This window comes from Juglans regia, chromosome 3 (genome assembly GCF_001411555.2).
Source record: "Juglans regia cultivar Chandler chromosome 3, Walnut 2.0, whole genome shotgun sequence".
NCBI lineage: Eukaryota > Viridiplantae > Streptophyta > Magnoliopsida > Fagales > Juglandaceae > Juglans > Juglans regia.
The window spans coordinates 10,526,405-10,542,163 of NC_049903.1; the positions used below are offsets into that span (position 1 = coordinate 10,526,405).

At 35.0% G+C, this 15,759-nt stretch overlaps 2 protein-coding genes across 9 annotated transcripts; one reads left to right on the forward strand and one right to left on the reverse strand.

The window, feature by feature from the left end:
- Positions 1-735: 735 nt before the first annotated feature.
- Positions 736-8,592, reverse strand: LOC108996524 (snRNA-activating protein complex subunit-like). 6 transcript variants are annotated; one of them, XM_035688307.1, is made up of 13 exons: positions 8,382-8,592; positions 7,823-8,144; positions 6,545-6,734; positions 6,367-6,425; positions 6,216-6,282; positions 6,081-6,136; positions 4,802-4,982; positions 3,615-3,703; positions 3,405-3,495; positions 1,916-2,011; positions 1,600-1,725; positions 1,255-1,515; positions 736-1,044 (listed from the first exon to the last, which is right to left on the reverse strand). In XM_035688307.1, the coding sequence occupies exons 3-13, from the start codon at positions 6,707-6,709 to the stop codon at positions 760-762; spliced, it is 1,476 nt and encodes a 491-aa protein (XP_035544200.1). In that variant the 5' UTR covers positions 6,710-6,734; positions 7,823-8,144; positions 8,382-8,592; the 3' UTR covers positions 736-759. The 6 variants fall into 6 exon arrangements, with proteins under 6 accessions (XP_035544200.1, XP_035544199.1, XP_018828005.2 ...); XM_035688306.1 differs by having other exon boundaries at positions 7,787-8,144; XM_018972460.2 differs by lacking the exon at positions 7,823-8,144 and having other exon boundaries at positions 6,081-6,133.
- A 2,477-nt stretch (positions 8,593-11,069) lies between these two features.
- On the forward strand, positions 11,070-15,723 carry LOC108996525 (myb family transcription factor PHL7-like). 3 transcript variants are annotated; one of them, XM_018972461.2, is made up of 7 exons: positions 11,070-11,326; positions 12,953-13,171; positions 13,800-13,876; positions 14,039-14,081; positions 14,216-14,273; positions 14,571-14,640; positions 14,928-15,723. In XM_018972461.2, the coding sequence occupies exons 2-7, from the start codon at positions 12,964-12,966 to the stop codon at positions 15,456-15,458; spliced, it is 987 nt and encodes a 328-aa protein (XP_018828006.2). In that variant the 5' UTR covers positions 11,070-11,326; positions 12,953-12,963; the 3' UTR covers positions 15,459-15,723. The 3 variants fall into 3 exon arrangements, with proteins under 3 accessions (XP_018828006.2, XP_018828007.2, XP_018828008.2); XM_018972462.2 differs by having other exon boundaries at positions 11,096-11,311; XM_018972463.2 differs by having other exon boundaries at positions 11,097-11,326; positions 14,225-14,273.
- Positions 15,724-15,759: the final 36 nt, after the last annotated feature.

Below are 15,759 nucleotides of genomic sequence, written 5' to 3' on the forward strand. Positions count from 1 at the left end.
CCACACATGCAGTCCAAAAGAGAGCGTGTGTATCCCACCCGCCACTACTCAGAGTGCCATTCTGTCGCCACGCGCAGCCTCTCTAGGTCTAGGACCCCTTGCTACTCTAGACCCGACTGTCTACCATACCTCCAAGGTGGCGCGTGGCTCTCACGCGCCATCACAATCGCTGTTTGTATACTTTTTTTCCTCCAATGTTGAAAATGCGAATCTATATCTTTCCAAGATGTAATCCGTTATTTTTCCATATAATTTTAATTTCTGTACTTTCATCCAAAGAAAGTAGTCTCTTAAACTTTCATCCAAAGAGTGCCCTCAACTCCACCTTAGACGGAATGTAGGGTTTGGTGAACCCTACTCCGTCTTAGACGAAGTATGGGACTTGGTTAACTCTGTCTTGAAAAGAGTTGTGCTATCTCTCAAACTTTAGGCCTATAGAGGTTTGCAGCTTGGACTAGATCATGTCAATCACATGCGTGTATTGGAGAGCTATTAATGTTATAGTTGACTTGTAATGTATGTTTCAGATCAAGTTTATAATGTCCGTTATTAATGAATGCAATATATTTTTTATCAAAAATAATAAAAAAAAAATCTAGGGAGGGTGCAAATTGAAAAATATAAGTAGCTTAGGATGCAAATTGAAACTTTTTGTAATTTTTGGGGCAAGGTAAAAACAGGTGGTGGCCTATATATAGGTAAAAAGTGCAATTCTCCCATAAATTAAGGCTGACCTTCAGTTCAATGTGAACAACTCAATTAATCATGTTGATAATCGTATACTGAGAAGTCATTATACAGCAGAGACTCATCCTTACCATAATGAAGAAGAAAATAACAGTCTTTACAAAAATAGCAAGGGTTCTTCTGGGCCCACTTGTCATCAACCGTCACCTTAGTAGCTCTATATATCTTACAAACATCACATTTCTGAACACGAGATTTTAGTTGAAATAAGACTATTGGATAACCAGCTCGGTTGTGCACGTCCTCTGGATGAATTAATCTCATGTCTCTTATCACGATTGCATGCTTGCAGTCTCCCTATAACATGTAATTTCCCAACCAAAAGAATAATAAGAGCCACACTAAGATAACAGCCAACACCGCAGTTCATCATGCTATGAAAGACAACTAAAAAATCATGTCATAAAATTTCCATGAAGCCATATCTTTCAACCATTGAAAGTATGGAATCAAAGCATAAAGGACAATAATGTTTTTACTACGAAAACATGGCAACATAAATCTTACCTGGTGACAGTAGAGATATCCAACACCTAGTCGAAACCTTAAGTCACAAAATCGTGTCATGTGCATGTCAACAGCTTTGAACTGAGGTAATTGCAGGCCTGTAACATCTCCAACAATTGCTTTCTGCTTCTGTTGTAATTCCCCAGTTGTAATGCTTTCCCATTTTTTAAGAGCCTCATCCTTAGAGTTTCTGAGCCAGTCAAAGATAGGTTCACTATAATCTATAGCAGAGGGATCCCTCAAATCGTTGAAAAATACATCCTACAAAGAATTAGCATTCTATAAGATTTGGTAACAAATTATCTTGCTTGTGAAAACAAACACTGAATGAATAGGGCTTCTTACTTCTATAAGGAAATATCCAGAAGGATCATGCTGCCCAGCCTTCAGCATCACCTGGTCAGTTGAGCAATAGATCTTATCCCTCAGTTCAGTCAAGGTTTGATGGCCTAGGACCAAAAACTCCTGAGTCTAGAAAAGATGTGAAAAAAATGTCAATAGTAAATCAGTTGCACGTTTATATATGACCTTTCTATCCATCAATGATCTACTGCAACTATCAGATCTCCCAAATACAGAGAAGTTACATCATCCTGACTTGTTACAACCACATACAATCAACAAACAGAGGCCGACATTGACTGTCTTAAAAGTGCTATACCTTCACCCACTTCCGTGAGCTATGGTAAACCTCAACACAAAGAACAACTTCTGGATATGGCACAGCTATGTGTTCCCCAATGCTTGGTGATTTCACCTGCAGTACATTGTATAAAAGCATTGATAGAACAAACATGAAACTTCAGATGTTTGAATAATCAGACTCAGCAATTTGATAATATGCGAATGAATAACTCAGTTATCAGAAAAATATGTGCAGGCTTCAGTGGTCAAAGTGAACTAAAATAAACCCCTCAGCTTCTAATATTTTTTAAAAAATTAATTCAATTTTACTTAAAAATTCTTGATTCAATTTTTTTGAAACTTTTTTTTTTTAATGATGTGGAACCGCACCAAGGCAAAACCCTTTAAACCCACCCCTAGGAAGTAAACCCAGATACACTACCCCACCCGCCAGAACCGTGTATCAGGTAATCTAGGACAACTCTAGCGCGGAATCGACCCCAAGTTGTCTGTCAACAGCTCATACCAAGCAAACCCTTGACCATTAGGCAGCAGCCTGATGAGTCCATTTTATCTAGAACTAGGAGGCAGCATGCACTTCTCAACATAAAGTTTTGAGGCTTGTGATAAGTATAACATTATCCAAGCTATATGGACATGCAGACTGAAAGTAGTGCAGGGGGGATTTATTCTCTGTTCAAACCTTTATGAAAGTTACATAGTATGTCAGAATGAGTAATCTTGTAAGTTCCTTTCATCACTTTAGAAGGACTATCCACAATTCTTCTCAGGTATAGATACATTTTTAAAAACTCTTGTATTTTTCAGTCAGCTTCGGAAGTCTTATAATCAAAATCTAAAGTCATGAATAGTTACCAAAAAGCTTCATTAAAACTTCAACTTCGTCACATCCCGTAACAATTTCACAATAACTATGCATCTTATTCAAATACATCTTAGAATGAAGAAAGTTCTAAATAGGTAGAAGACTGTTAATGCTTAAATGAAAAAGATAACTGGCTAGCTTATAGTCCTCAACGCACTTGCAGGAAACTCCTTGTCGAGAGCTTGTGTACCCAGGGGAGATTCTCCCAATCCAATGGTCCTAAGAGTGTGAATGTGGAATTTCGATCCCACAACGTCCCGTTTATACGGCTCGACCTAAAACCACTATACCAACCCTTGGGGTTGCGTTCAAGACAACCACTAAGACAAATAAGTATGTAGACCTTTATGGTTTTTTGCATTTAAAACAAATTCCAATAAAAATAAGTATGTAGACCTTAAGTTTCAATACCTTTAGGACAATTACTAAGGCAAATACGTATTTAGACTTTTGTGCTTCCAAAATTTGTGAGATGGGAGAGGATGATCCAAAGCTCCATGCATCATAAATTATATATCGTGTAGATTAATTCTTAAAGCATCTTCAATCTGGATTTCCATGTACATTCTTCAAGCTACAATCAAATAACAGCATGTTTGCTGAGTAATTGATATTTAGAAGAGGCATTTTTCAAGACTACCTTCATAGCATAACTTGTAAACCTGAGAGATTTCATCCTCTCAGTTCCTTCTGACAATGTAATGGCACTTTCATTTATCTCGCAACCACCACTAGACCAAAACATGAGAGAAATAGAGTTAAAAATCAGAACATTGATATTAATTAAAATTAAAATTTCTATATAGATGTTTTTTAAGGTAAAAATTCCATAGGATGTCATGATACAAACTTGAATGAGTGCAGTCTTGCCGCCGCTTTGTCTTCGTCCTGCTTTTGTTTAATTTTCACAAGTTGCTCCACCTTAGCAGTATAACTATCCTGGACAGATGCCAGCAATAAATTCATAAATTTGTTCCATACTACATAAGAAGGCAAATGAGGAAATAGTGCACAGAAAAGAATTTAAAACTCTGGAACCACTAAAGAATTTATCAAACCTATATATGATACCACCCAACACTATTCCAAAGATGAATAAATGTAGATAGAACATACTTGTTATTGTGCAGCAGGGATGGCAATATGTGATACGACCTATTAACCCAATACGAACACGACACGAAATTAGTGAGTTTGGTTTTGATGTTAATGGTTTTGGGCCAAAACGGGTTGACCCGTTAAGACACAATTCATTAACGGGTCACTAACGTCTCAACCTGCATACACCGTTAGTGACCCACTCAGACCCATTAAATTTTTTACTCAAAATTACAATTATATTCTTTTTAACTTAAAAACAAAAATACCCTAACCCTATTTCGTATTTCCTCTCTCTCTCTCTCTCTCTCTCTCTCTCAGAGTTCTCAATTGAGTTTGTTCTCACGAGTTACGACCGCCTCCCACACTTCCTCTAGATTGTAATTTTGGTGTTTTTATTATTTAGATTGTAATTTTAGACTTATGTAGTAAGTTTTATATTTTTGGGAGATCTTGTGATTTTAAATTTTATGTAAAATTATGTTAATCAGGTCAAATTGATTATTTGGGTCAATTCAACCTATTTATATAAACAGGTTAAAACAGGTCATGTCAACCTGTTATTTTAATGGGTCGTGTTAGGGTTTAAAAATCTGACCCGTTAAGCTTAACAGGTCGTGTTCGGATTAATCCATATCATATAATAAAAACAACTTGACACAAACATGACCCGTTAACACGATTTGCCACCCTGTGCTTATATCAGTCATCAAGGTGAACCCTTAATCTTTTTCCTTTTTGTTAGTTTTGGTTGGTAAGAATGAAATAAAAAGTAAACAATATCATATAGCAGATACAAACATCTTCACTTGAAACTGAAATGGCACAATAGATAAATAGAGAAAAAAAAAAAGATTTTGGTATTGTACTACTGAATGGAAGAAATATGTAAGCACGAGACATGGAATGGAAAAATTAATATAGCCGCATGTAGCATACTTCGATGGCATGGTTATTCGCTTTTCTTCTCTTTCTCTTCCTTGAGTGGCTATTTTGAATGCTACCAGTTAGGGAAGGAGAATCATTTGGGATCTCAGATGAGGATAAAAGCTTTTCCCCACCTGAAAAGCTTTCTGAGCATGCATGCTTATTTCTTGATCTACTGTGAGCATCTCCTTTCCTGGATAAAAAATCAAAATAGAATCTAAATAACTTTTATAGGTAACAAGGCTCACACACCCATACAGGATTGAACCCATAACATCACCCTCCAACCCTCGTTTATAGGTAGAGGAGATGCCATTGGATCCAAAGACTGTTGCAAGGACATAACTAGAATAACATAACAGAACAAAAATTACATGGAGATACCAGATGGCCAAGAATATAAGAGTTATCAATCAATTAAAATTAACCATAAGGAAGCTTTGCTGCAAGAAAAACAGAATTTTGCATGTAATAGGACCAGCAGAAATTCATGTAACCATTTCTTTTATATGCTCCATATCATCAACTAAAAGGATCTATCTATATCTGAAATATATAAATCATCCAAAGCACAGAAAGGAAGCCCCCATGAATAAGCTACAGTTAGTGATATGCATTTGTAAGAAAACTTGAAAGGTATCAACCCGAATCTTTTTGCAGATCATGACCCAGGTATCTACTGCTAACTATAGTGTCAGTCAACAGAAACATAAGATGACCACCCAAGATCTTTTGCAAAACAGACAATATAAAATGTTTCTAAATCATCAGAAATATTGCAATAGGAGATGTGCAGCAGAGATGAAATTGTTGAGACACAGAAATTGGGCATACAAAGAAAAAGCTTTGCTTAACCATTGGCTATAAGATTTAGCCAGGATTTTATTAAGTATAGGCACTCCTCCAGGCTGGAAATTTCCAAGTGTTTAAGGAGAATCAAGGTCAGAATATTCCTCAAAATTTGAATTCACAGAAAAAATTCTCCTTTGTCAATTAAAGAAACAAGGAAAATGCAACACGGAGAAAGGTATGTGGGAGGGTAGGGGGAGAAAAGCCTAAACCTATAGAGACTAGCAGTGAGTCAACAAAGTAAGATAAGGAGAACAACTTGAGACTAACATGGGACAGAAAAACTGTCTGGCCAACTTTTGATACTATTAAATCAACTAAAGACGATAGCACCATAACAACAGAATCGAGGGGGTAGGACCCCCTAAATGAAAATCAAAGGATTCAAACCAGAAAAATTTTGAAAAAAGAAAGAGAAATGCACATATATAATATGACTCACCCTGCAGCGGCAGACTGCTCTTCCAAAGGTTGTGAAGAATTCTCGTGGTCACCCTGCTGCAATATTAATATAAAGAAATTTGTACTTTGAGTTGGGTGCAAATTAATTACTAAAACAGCAGTGGCGGCAGGGTACCTGAAATGCAACTTTCATAGCCATATCCACTAATTCTTCTTCACTCAATATTTTAAGTTCATCAACCCTGCATTCATTCATTAATTAGAGTCGCCGGCAATTAAAATGGAGATAAAACACACGCACACACAATGATACCATATGTACGTACGAAATAGCTTCATCAGACGGTTGAGAGGAATCTGAACAGCCTAGCTCCGCCTCTAGATTCTACACAGATGACAGGAACAATGTACCCAACATTTAATTTTATTATAGGAGTGCCAAGAAACTATATTTATGAAGCGATTGGAAAAACCCAACAAAATGAAAGTCCAATAAATAGCCACCTGAAGTTGCAGGAGAAGAGAAGCCTCAAAATGGGGAACCGAAGAGAGGGGGCTCACAAGGTTGGGCGTGTAAATGGGTCCGCCTCGTGGAATTGAGAGGATTCCATCATCTTCCTCTACTACCTCTTCTCCTGGGCTTGCCCCTCGCTCCCTTATCATCTCCATTTATTCCTCTTCAACTGTACAATTACTGCGAGGTATTGCTGTTAGAGCCATGGCATTGGTTTAGGCATTAGATTAGGCAGTTTTTGGCTAAAGATTTCACTTTTTACATGATAGCTAATGGATTCAAAATCAAACCCACATTGGATTAGTTATCCTTCTCTCCATAATAATAAAATATTATTATTTTTTATTTGTATTTTAATCTATTTTTTTAATGCATATATTAAGCCCATCAAATTAGCTTCATTTTCTTTATTTTAAAAAACAACCTATAAATACATCCAAAAAACACATAGCATCAAAATAAATAAAATTGGCATCCTGCTCAAATTACATTAAGGCTGCGTTTGAATATTGAGCTAAGCTCAGTTCTTTATGAATAGTAGTGAGTTGAGTAGTGGAGGAAGTTATGTGGAGCCCATCTAAACTGAGTTTAAAATGTGTTTGGAAGTTAAAATGTGGAGCTCATTTACATTAATACTTTTTATGGAAAGTTGAAAAAGGCTGTAGGTCCCACGTATAAAGATGTGTTAAGTTGAAAAAGGTTGTGGGTCCCACATGTAAGGAGGTTTTGAGTTGAGATGAGTTTAGTAATTTGAGAGTTTGGTATTTGGATATTAGATTTAGCTTAAAATTAGACTGAGCTCAGCTGAGTCTTGCAACCAAACACAGCCTAAAAAAACAATGTCAAAAAGAAGAAATATCTTTTTATTTGGTGACTAGCAATTAAACGTATATGAACAACCTACACAAACATATATCGAACATATACTCATACAAACATCTATCAAATTCTAATTGGTGACTGGTGAAAAACTTGATATACACATATACAAACATATATCAAATTCTAAATCCTTTTCTTTTGTGCTTAGCTAACTAAAGCACAAGAACCTACAAAGGTAGAGCACTAATTGATGTTTCAAGCTTCAAAAGCAGGAAATTAGACTAGCAACACATCTATCCAGCATATACATAACTATGCTCAGCATATACATAAAAAAATTCCAGGCCTAGAAATATAAACAAGCATGAAGTTCATATAATCTCCAGATTAAGCAAAGTCGCAGCCTTTACATATATAATTGAAGAGTTCTGATTGGGCTAAAGAACCTCAATTATTTGATCCAGTTCAATGTTCAAAACTTGGTTGAATTGAGACTCACTACTCCATCCCTATTCACGAAGGCAATAGAAAATCAGCCCAATGCAGCATAAAACAAGCATGTTAATCTGGTTTCTCATACTCTAAATTCTTAATAACATGAGAACAAAGATCCAATTTTTAAAATCCCAGCAGCGTTAAACAACCAAAAAAAGGTGCAATGATGAAGCGCCCACAATTCCCGAAAGTAAACACTAATAGCAGGGCTTGGAGGCGCAAGAGAAGACCAGAAACAATAGAGTGATATACTTCAAGTAACAGCTAGCAAGCCTGTGAAACATAAAGCAGGGAAAGAACCACAAAAAAAAAAATCAATTTCCACGTCTCATAGCCAACCAACTAGCAGAATCGAAGTTTACCCACTATAGGTAACACGACCGAAAAAAACAACGAAAGATAGCCACGACATATTGAGCACGAAAATCGGAGAAAATCCATGAAAATTTTTACTGGAATAACGAAGACACAGAAGCCAAACAAGAGTAATCAAAGTTTTGAGAAGATCACCTTCGGAGACGGCGTTACACCAGTTGAGGGCGTCGAGGGCGGACTCGAAAGGGTGAAAGGCAGTGAGCTGTACGACCTTCTCAAAACGGTCCAGGTCCGACACGGAGGTCCGTACAGCCTCAGTGTTCTGCCCGATCTCGTCGAGGCCGTGCGCGAGGAACAGCTAGCGCGTACCCAGAGGCTTTGTTTCGATAGTTTTCGCGGCGATGAATTCTGCACTATTGCGTTATCTACTTATTGAGTAAAATAGTTATTTTATATTAAAAAAATATGAAATCAATTAGTGAGTTATATCAAAAATATATAAAAATAATTGTACATTACATTTTTTTATAATATAAAAAAATTCTTTACCAAGACTGTTTTTATTTTTTTTATTTAATAATTAAGAAAGTAATTTTAAATAATATTATTATTTTTTTAATATTTAAAGATATAAAAATAAATATTAAAAAAATGCATGAAAAAAATGATCATACTTATCGGTGACTCTTGGATGATTCTAATATAAAATCTATTTGGTTATGTCCATTCTATGACTCCAACTCCAATATAAAAGAAAGTCGGGATTCATATGCCCATCCTCTTACTCCAATTCCAATTTTTTCGAAAGTCGGATTTGACTTCCGGCTTCGATTTTGAGATGTTCATCCTCTGCTTCAACTCTGATTTATCGGTACATAGTTAGATTTTAGACTTTTTTTGAAATGTTTTTAACTTCATATTTGGACAACTTTAAAAAAAAAAAATTGTGTGAGCTTTTAAATTTTATTCTTTTCTAAACTAAATAATTCACTTTTGTTTCAGTTTTACTAAAATTAGAACAAAAAATAAAACTAAATAAAAATAAGTAGCATATTAACATGCTTTAAAAAATTAAAAAAAAAAAATAAATAAAATCTTATTATTACATATACTCTTATCATTCATCATCCACATTCACTTCGATTCAGAAACAATCAAGGAAGCTAGATTGATTTCTCTACAGTAATTCAAGACTTGATAAATAAAAATTTTTTTGGAGTAGTTTGGATTCAGAGAAGAGTTGAGATAAATTGAGATGATTTATAAATAGTAAAATAAAAGTTGAATTATTTATTATATTTTATGTAGAAATTTAAAAAAATTATTTTAAAATTTAAAAAAGTTGAATTGTTTATTATATTTTCTGTAAGAATTTAAAAATTTATAATAAAAAAATAAAATGAATTGGAATGAATTACAAATACAAATGAAATCTTAAAAGGATTTTTTTACGATGACACAATCAGATGCAAAAAGTCTTGAATCTTAAAAGGCACTGCCGACTCATTGGGTGAAAAATGCGAAGTGAAAGGGAGAGGCTGTTCCAACAACTTCCAAGTACCAAACAGATACGACACGAGTACTCTTATGCACAGTTTTTTTTTCGGACATAATACTTAATAAATGTTATAAAATTCATTTGATCAAACTCTCTCTCCACTGACAGCCCTAGTTTGAATTTAAAATCTATCATATTTTATTATTATATAATTATTAAATTTTTATATAAAGTATAATAAATAATTTAATTTTTTTAAATTTTAGAATAATTTTTTTAAATTTTTATATAAAATATAATATAAAATTTAATTTTTATTATACTATTCACAAATTATCTTAATTTATTTCTAAATTTAAACTACTTTAAATTTGATAGAATCTTGACCATCATCTTCCCCTTAGCCCCCGTAATTTGAGAGAATCATACATATAAATATCACACTTTTTTTTTTTTTTTTTAGCACAAGAAAAAGATAAAAAGGAATGAGATTTGAGACATAGAATCTTAGAGATTCATTCCAAGCCAATAACTGGCATCGTTATTAGAGCTGGTTTGGTTACAAACTATCTCATTTTTATTATAATTTTTTTAAAATTTTACATAATATATAATAAATAATTATATTTTTTTAAATTTTAAAATAAAAATAATTAAAAATTTATATTATAACAATATTTTATTTAATTTTTAATAAAATAACTGAATTCATTTTATCTGAATTCATTTTATCTGTTTACCATTGATTCCATAAAAAATAAAAATAAAAAATAAAAAAAGTCTGCTCTCCACGAGACATTGGGGCTGAACAGCTGCTCTGACCACCTTGACAGACGTGCATTTACATACACACAAAAAAGGACATTTGAGCCTTTTGATCCAATTCATTCATTCTTTTAGCTATCTCATGACTCCCCAATTACATGAAAATACATACACAACGAAAGATAAATCCAAAGAAAGACGTAATTTTCAGAATGAGGTATGGGAAAAGGACGAGATTGCCGGAATTTGTTTAGGACAAGGAACGGAATATTATTCCACAGATTACGTCGAAGCCGGTCGCCATGCAATGTTAAATTTGTTAATATCACTGCAGTCCAAATTAAACTAACAAGAATTGTAAACCTTTTTTTTTATCATCATCATCATCATCATCCACACACGCATTGCACAATGCATGCTTTGCTTCTGTCTCTGTATTTTTTAACGATTTTTTTATTACTTTTTAATTTCATGATTTGATAATAATTAAGTACTTTCCCAAAACCTGACAAATATGATAGGTATAATTTGATAATAATTACTTTAATCTATATAATTTTTTATAGTAATATTTATTGTATTCGAAGTTGTATAAGAACAGGGAAAGTTAAAATTAATCTAAAAGCTTCCCAGCAGAAAAGGGTAATACTTAAATGAGGTGGAAAGAGCAAAGACTCGGACTTTGGGTGTCTATTGGTCAAGACTCGTTTTGTTGTTTCTCGGTTTTCAGCTCCCTTTAATACCCCTAGAGGGAATAATTTCCTGCCGAATTCCAGTTTGTATTTCCAATTTCGGTAAAGTTTGAGGGAGGAGGGAGGGAGGAAGAGTTGAAAGGAGGGGCTTTGATTCCGGAGGTGAATGGGTACATCTCCTCGCGGTAGTGTCTGGCTCTTCATGTATTTTCTCATGCATGTACAACCAGAAATAATATTGTTTTAACTGCTAATTTTTTGGTTGTTGCTTTTACTTTTTGACTTGTTTATCTCTTGTCATGTCGTTATTGTTCTTCGTCTATATTTACAGGGAAGATGTTTGTAGGACTTTCTCTGAATTTAATCTGTCATGTCAACTTTTGTGGGAAGTTAATGTGTTTCTCAAACCCTAATTATATCTATATGTCAAATGTTTGGACGCTCTGATATTTTTAGTGCAATGGATTTTTCTGCCTTGCTATTCTTTCCTTTATCCCATGTCAAATTTTTACTTTCTTTGTATTCCCATGCTTCCCAGATATGGGGGCCTAAAAGCTTAGTGTTTCTTGTTATTCACCTGCCTCCATATTATGGTAGATTTAGAATAGTCATGTGAATTACTCGCATACCCAATCTTTCCCCATGGATAAGGAACCGCGCCAAACTAGCTATGTAGCATTTTCCTTGACATGATGTGAAGGCACAGCCATTGATAAAAAAGGCTTAGGACTATTGGATTCTGATTTGGTTAAACTTTTAACCTGCACATAGATAGTGAATTTTCAAATCTTCATTAATTAAACAAAAGAAGCTGAACATTCCCAAAAAGTGGCTTTGAGGAAAATAAGAAAACAATGAAACAAATGGGAAAAAGAAAAAGAAAAAGGAACGTTGATGTTTATAACTTAAAGAGTCTCAGACAGTTTCTGTCGAGTACTTAGAAACGGATCTTGTTTTAACTAGTTTACAAGTAGTTGACTTTGTTTACAGTGTATATGTGACTGTAGATAGCTTATGGAGTAGCTTTGTTGTCCTATACATATCTTTTGTTGTACTTGTTAGTTAAATATGTTCATCATATAACTGTAGAGCAAGTGCCAATTCTCTTGGGCATAATACCTTCCAATATATTGGAGGAGAATAACTTTTGGAGGTAAACTTATCATGTGATCAAAGTACTCATATTGTTTTAGGTTGCTTCTGTCTAAAATGGAGATATTCTATGGAACACATTTGTCAAGAAGAATATTAAAAATTTATGTAAAGATAGAATCCTGTCGCTATTTCTAGTAGACGTTCAGTGATAACTATCGAGGGTATAGTTTAAGAGGGCATTGCTTCCTTCTGTAATTGTATTTTCTATACTAAATCTTTTATTCTTTTATCAGATCTGATTCACTGCTACATTAATGAGGGAATTTCCTTAATTACAACTACCAATAAAAAAAAGTTTCCTTAATTACAACTACTTGAGCTTGTTTTGTTTTGTTTAATGCACAGATATGAGCATGCACATGCACATGCACATTCAGTACCCAGATATCTTTTAAGTTCATCATGATGCTAGGAATTAATTCCAAGATCTGTGCAATGAGGAATTGTTGCCTTTTTAATACAAGCCTAATGGTTTACATTCCAATGTTCTTGGTTACATGTCATTTAAAGAACAATTTCCTCATTCTCTTCGGCATGAGTTTTTGTTCCATGGAGCATTCTTATATTTCCAGCCTCATGTTCTAGGAAGCTGTAACATGTCTTGTAATTTTCTTTATCTTTCATGCTATTGACAGCTTCTGGCCTTCTTGTTTTAGATAAATGATAGATGTATCAGCCAAAGAGTGTTCATAATTCAAGCCTAGTCCAAAAAAACTCGCTAGTTCATGGTCAGCATTTAGATTGTGTTATGGACCCAATCAGTGGAGGAAACGGTCACGACAACGCCAGTCTTGCCTCGAAGCAACGCTTGCGTTGGACACATGAGCTTCATGAACGTTTTGTTGATGCTGTGGCACAACTTGGTGGGCCTGACCGTGAGTCACCTCAACCTTTATATTCCTAATTAGGTTTTGTTGTTTGTTGTCATATTTCTACTAATTCTGAACTGTGACCTTTATTTGGCAAGATGCAGGATTCATCGGGTAAATTAGCCTGGCTATTATTTGGTATTAATAGGGTCTAGTACTGCTCATTTTAACTTCTATATCCAGTTTTGTTTTCGTACAATTTTGAATCAGTTTCTAATGCAAGATGCTATAACGCACAAGTGGGAATGCCAGGCTCGTCTTGTAAGTTAAAAGTGAGGGAAAGGATAGGAGAAACAAACAGAAGTAACATTTTTGGCGTTCCAAAGTGGGAATATGAAATCAAAACGACTTCTTAATGATCTAATCCTGTGTATACAAGTTGATTATGAGGAAAATAGGTACCCTAACTCATTTCTAGGTCGTGGTGCTAGGTTGTTCATATAAATTGTAACACCATTGATAGGAAGAATGTGTGAATTGCATAAAAATCTAATCAAATGGTCCTAAATTTCTCTTGAAGGAGTACCAAAATTTCAATGGATAAACTCACCAAATCCTATGCAAATTATTATTTGTGAATATTGGAATTGTTGTAAATGGTTTTCTTCTTTTTCTTTCTGGGTTCTGTTTCCAGGGGCTACACCCAAAGGTGTCCTCAGAGTAATGGGTGTTCAAGGTCTAACAATATATCATGTCAAAAGCCATTTACAGGTATATAAAAATTGATTCTGTGCTATGCAAAAATTCGTTCTTCCATTTATCTCATTCTTGATTTTTTTTCCAGAATGTTTGGGGATGGGTTTGAGTAATTCTTATGTTAAAATTCATTGTCATCTGTCATTTTTGTTGACTCTGTTTTTGTGATGCATCCAGAAATACCGGCTTGCAAAATATCTCCCTGACTCATCATCAGATGGTAGGTTAACTATGTTCTGATTGACCAGTTTATAGGGCAGGATCTCTGTGATGCTAACCATAAAGAGATGTATGATCAATGATCATAGCTGCCTCACATTATTTTTTTCACTTATTCTTAAATTTTGATGCAAGGGAAAAAAGCTGATAAGAAAGAAACTGGGGATATGCTTTCAAGTTTGGATGGTTCATCGTAAGTACAGCTGCCAGTTTTACCATGTCGTTCCAGTAACGAGTGTGGTCATGCCATAATATACTCATTTAGTAGGTTATTAAACAGTAACAGCTCCCACATTCTGGATGTAAGATTTCCATTTATATTGTTGGAATAATTTATTATTTTCCTTTCCTGTTCAATGTTCTCAAGTGTTCAAGACATAAGGACATAAAATTTTACAAATTATGATTACATCCGATATCATGTGACTGTCAAAATGGCTTGTTATTTGGCTGCTTGGTATGAGAAAGAATGTGTTCTTCCTTTCTGCAGTGGGATGCAAATAAATGAAGCACTCAAGCTGCAGATGGAGGTGCAGAAGCGACTGCATGAGCAATTAGAGGCACGTTTTCTCTTTGATACTGGTATCAAAATAAGTAGCTTATACTGATTTAGTTTTTCTTTCATCATTATCTTTCTTATCATCCCCTTAATCTAGTTTTTCTAAGGGCAAGAGAGAGCATGTGACCCTATTCTACTCAAGTAAATTTGAGTCGGAGAATGGGACAGGGATGGAATTAGTCTTTTTTCATTTTTGTTTTTGGTGCCCTAGTGCAATGGACATGTTGGAGTCTTAATTTGTCAACTCTCACCAAACCTGTATTTTCTGCATATTTTTAAGCATAACAGGTTCAGAGGCAGCTACAGTTACGGATAGAAGCCCAGGGCAAATACTTGAAGAAGATAATCGAGGAGCAACAACGATTTGGAGTTCTTTCAGAAACATCTGGTTCTGGGGTGCCAGGTCCAGCATCAGGTGACAATTGCCCAGATTCTGACATTAAGACTGACCCAGCAACCCCTGCCCCAACCTCCGAGGGCCCCCTACAAGACAAGGCCGCCAAGGAATGTGCCCCTGCCAGCCTTTCCATTGATGAATCTTTCTCATCTCACCATGAACCATTGACTCCAGATTCTGGTTGCCATCTCAGTTCCCCAGCTGAGAGTCCCAAAGGCGAAAGGTTGATTAAGAAGCAAAGAGTCCTTGTGGGTGGAGCATATGCTAAACCAGAAATGGTGCTTCCACATCAGATACTTGAGTCGAGTTGCATCTCATACCAGCAGCAACACTCTATTTTTCTGTCCAGAGAGCAGTTTGAACCTTCATCGGATGTATCAATCAGGAATGAAGATCACATGGAAAAGTTTGGGCCAAACTGATGTGATGCTGCGCAGGCTAATAACATTTTTTGTTGTCTGTAGTTTCTTCAGAGTATATATCTCTAATTTAGTCAAAGAACTCTTTATCACAAATGTACTGGGATGATAATTTCAGCATGGAGACATTTCCATAAGAGATGATGGTTTACTAAATTCAGAGAATTGTTGTAAATAGATGCTGGGATTTGGTTCAATTATCAGGTGCTACTTGTAACATGGACACCACTTAATAAATGAGATATGAATCCCTTGCCATTCAAATGAAGTACAGCGAAGGACGGAAGGCATGGCCATGACATTG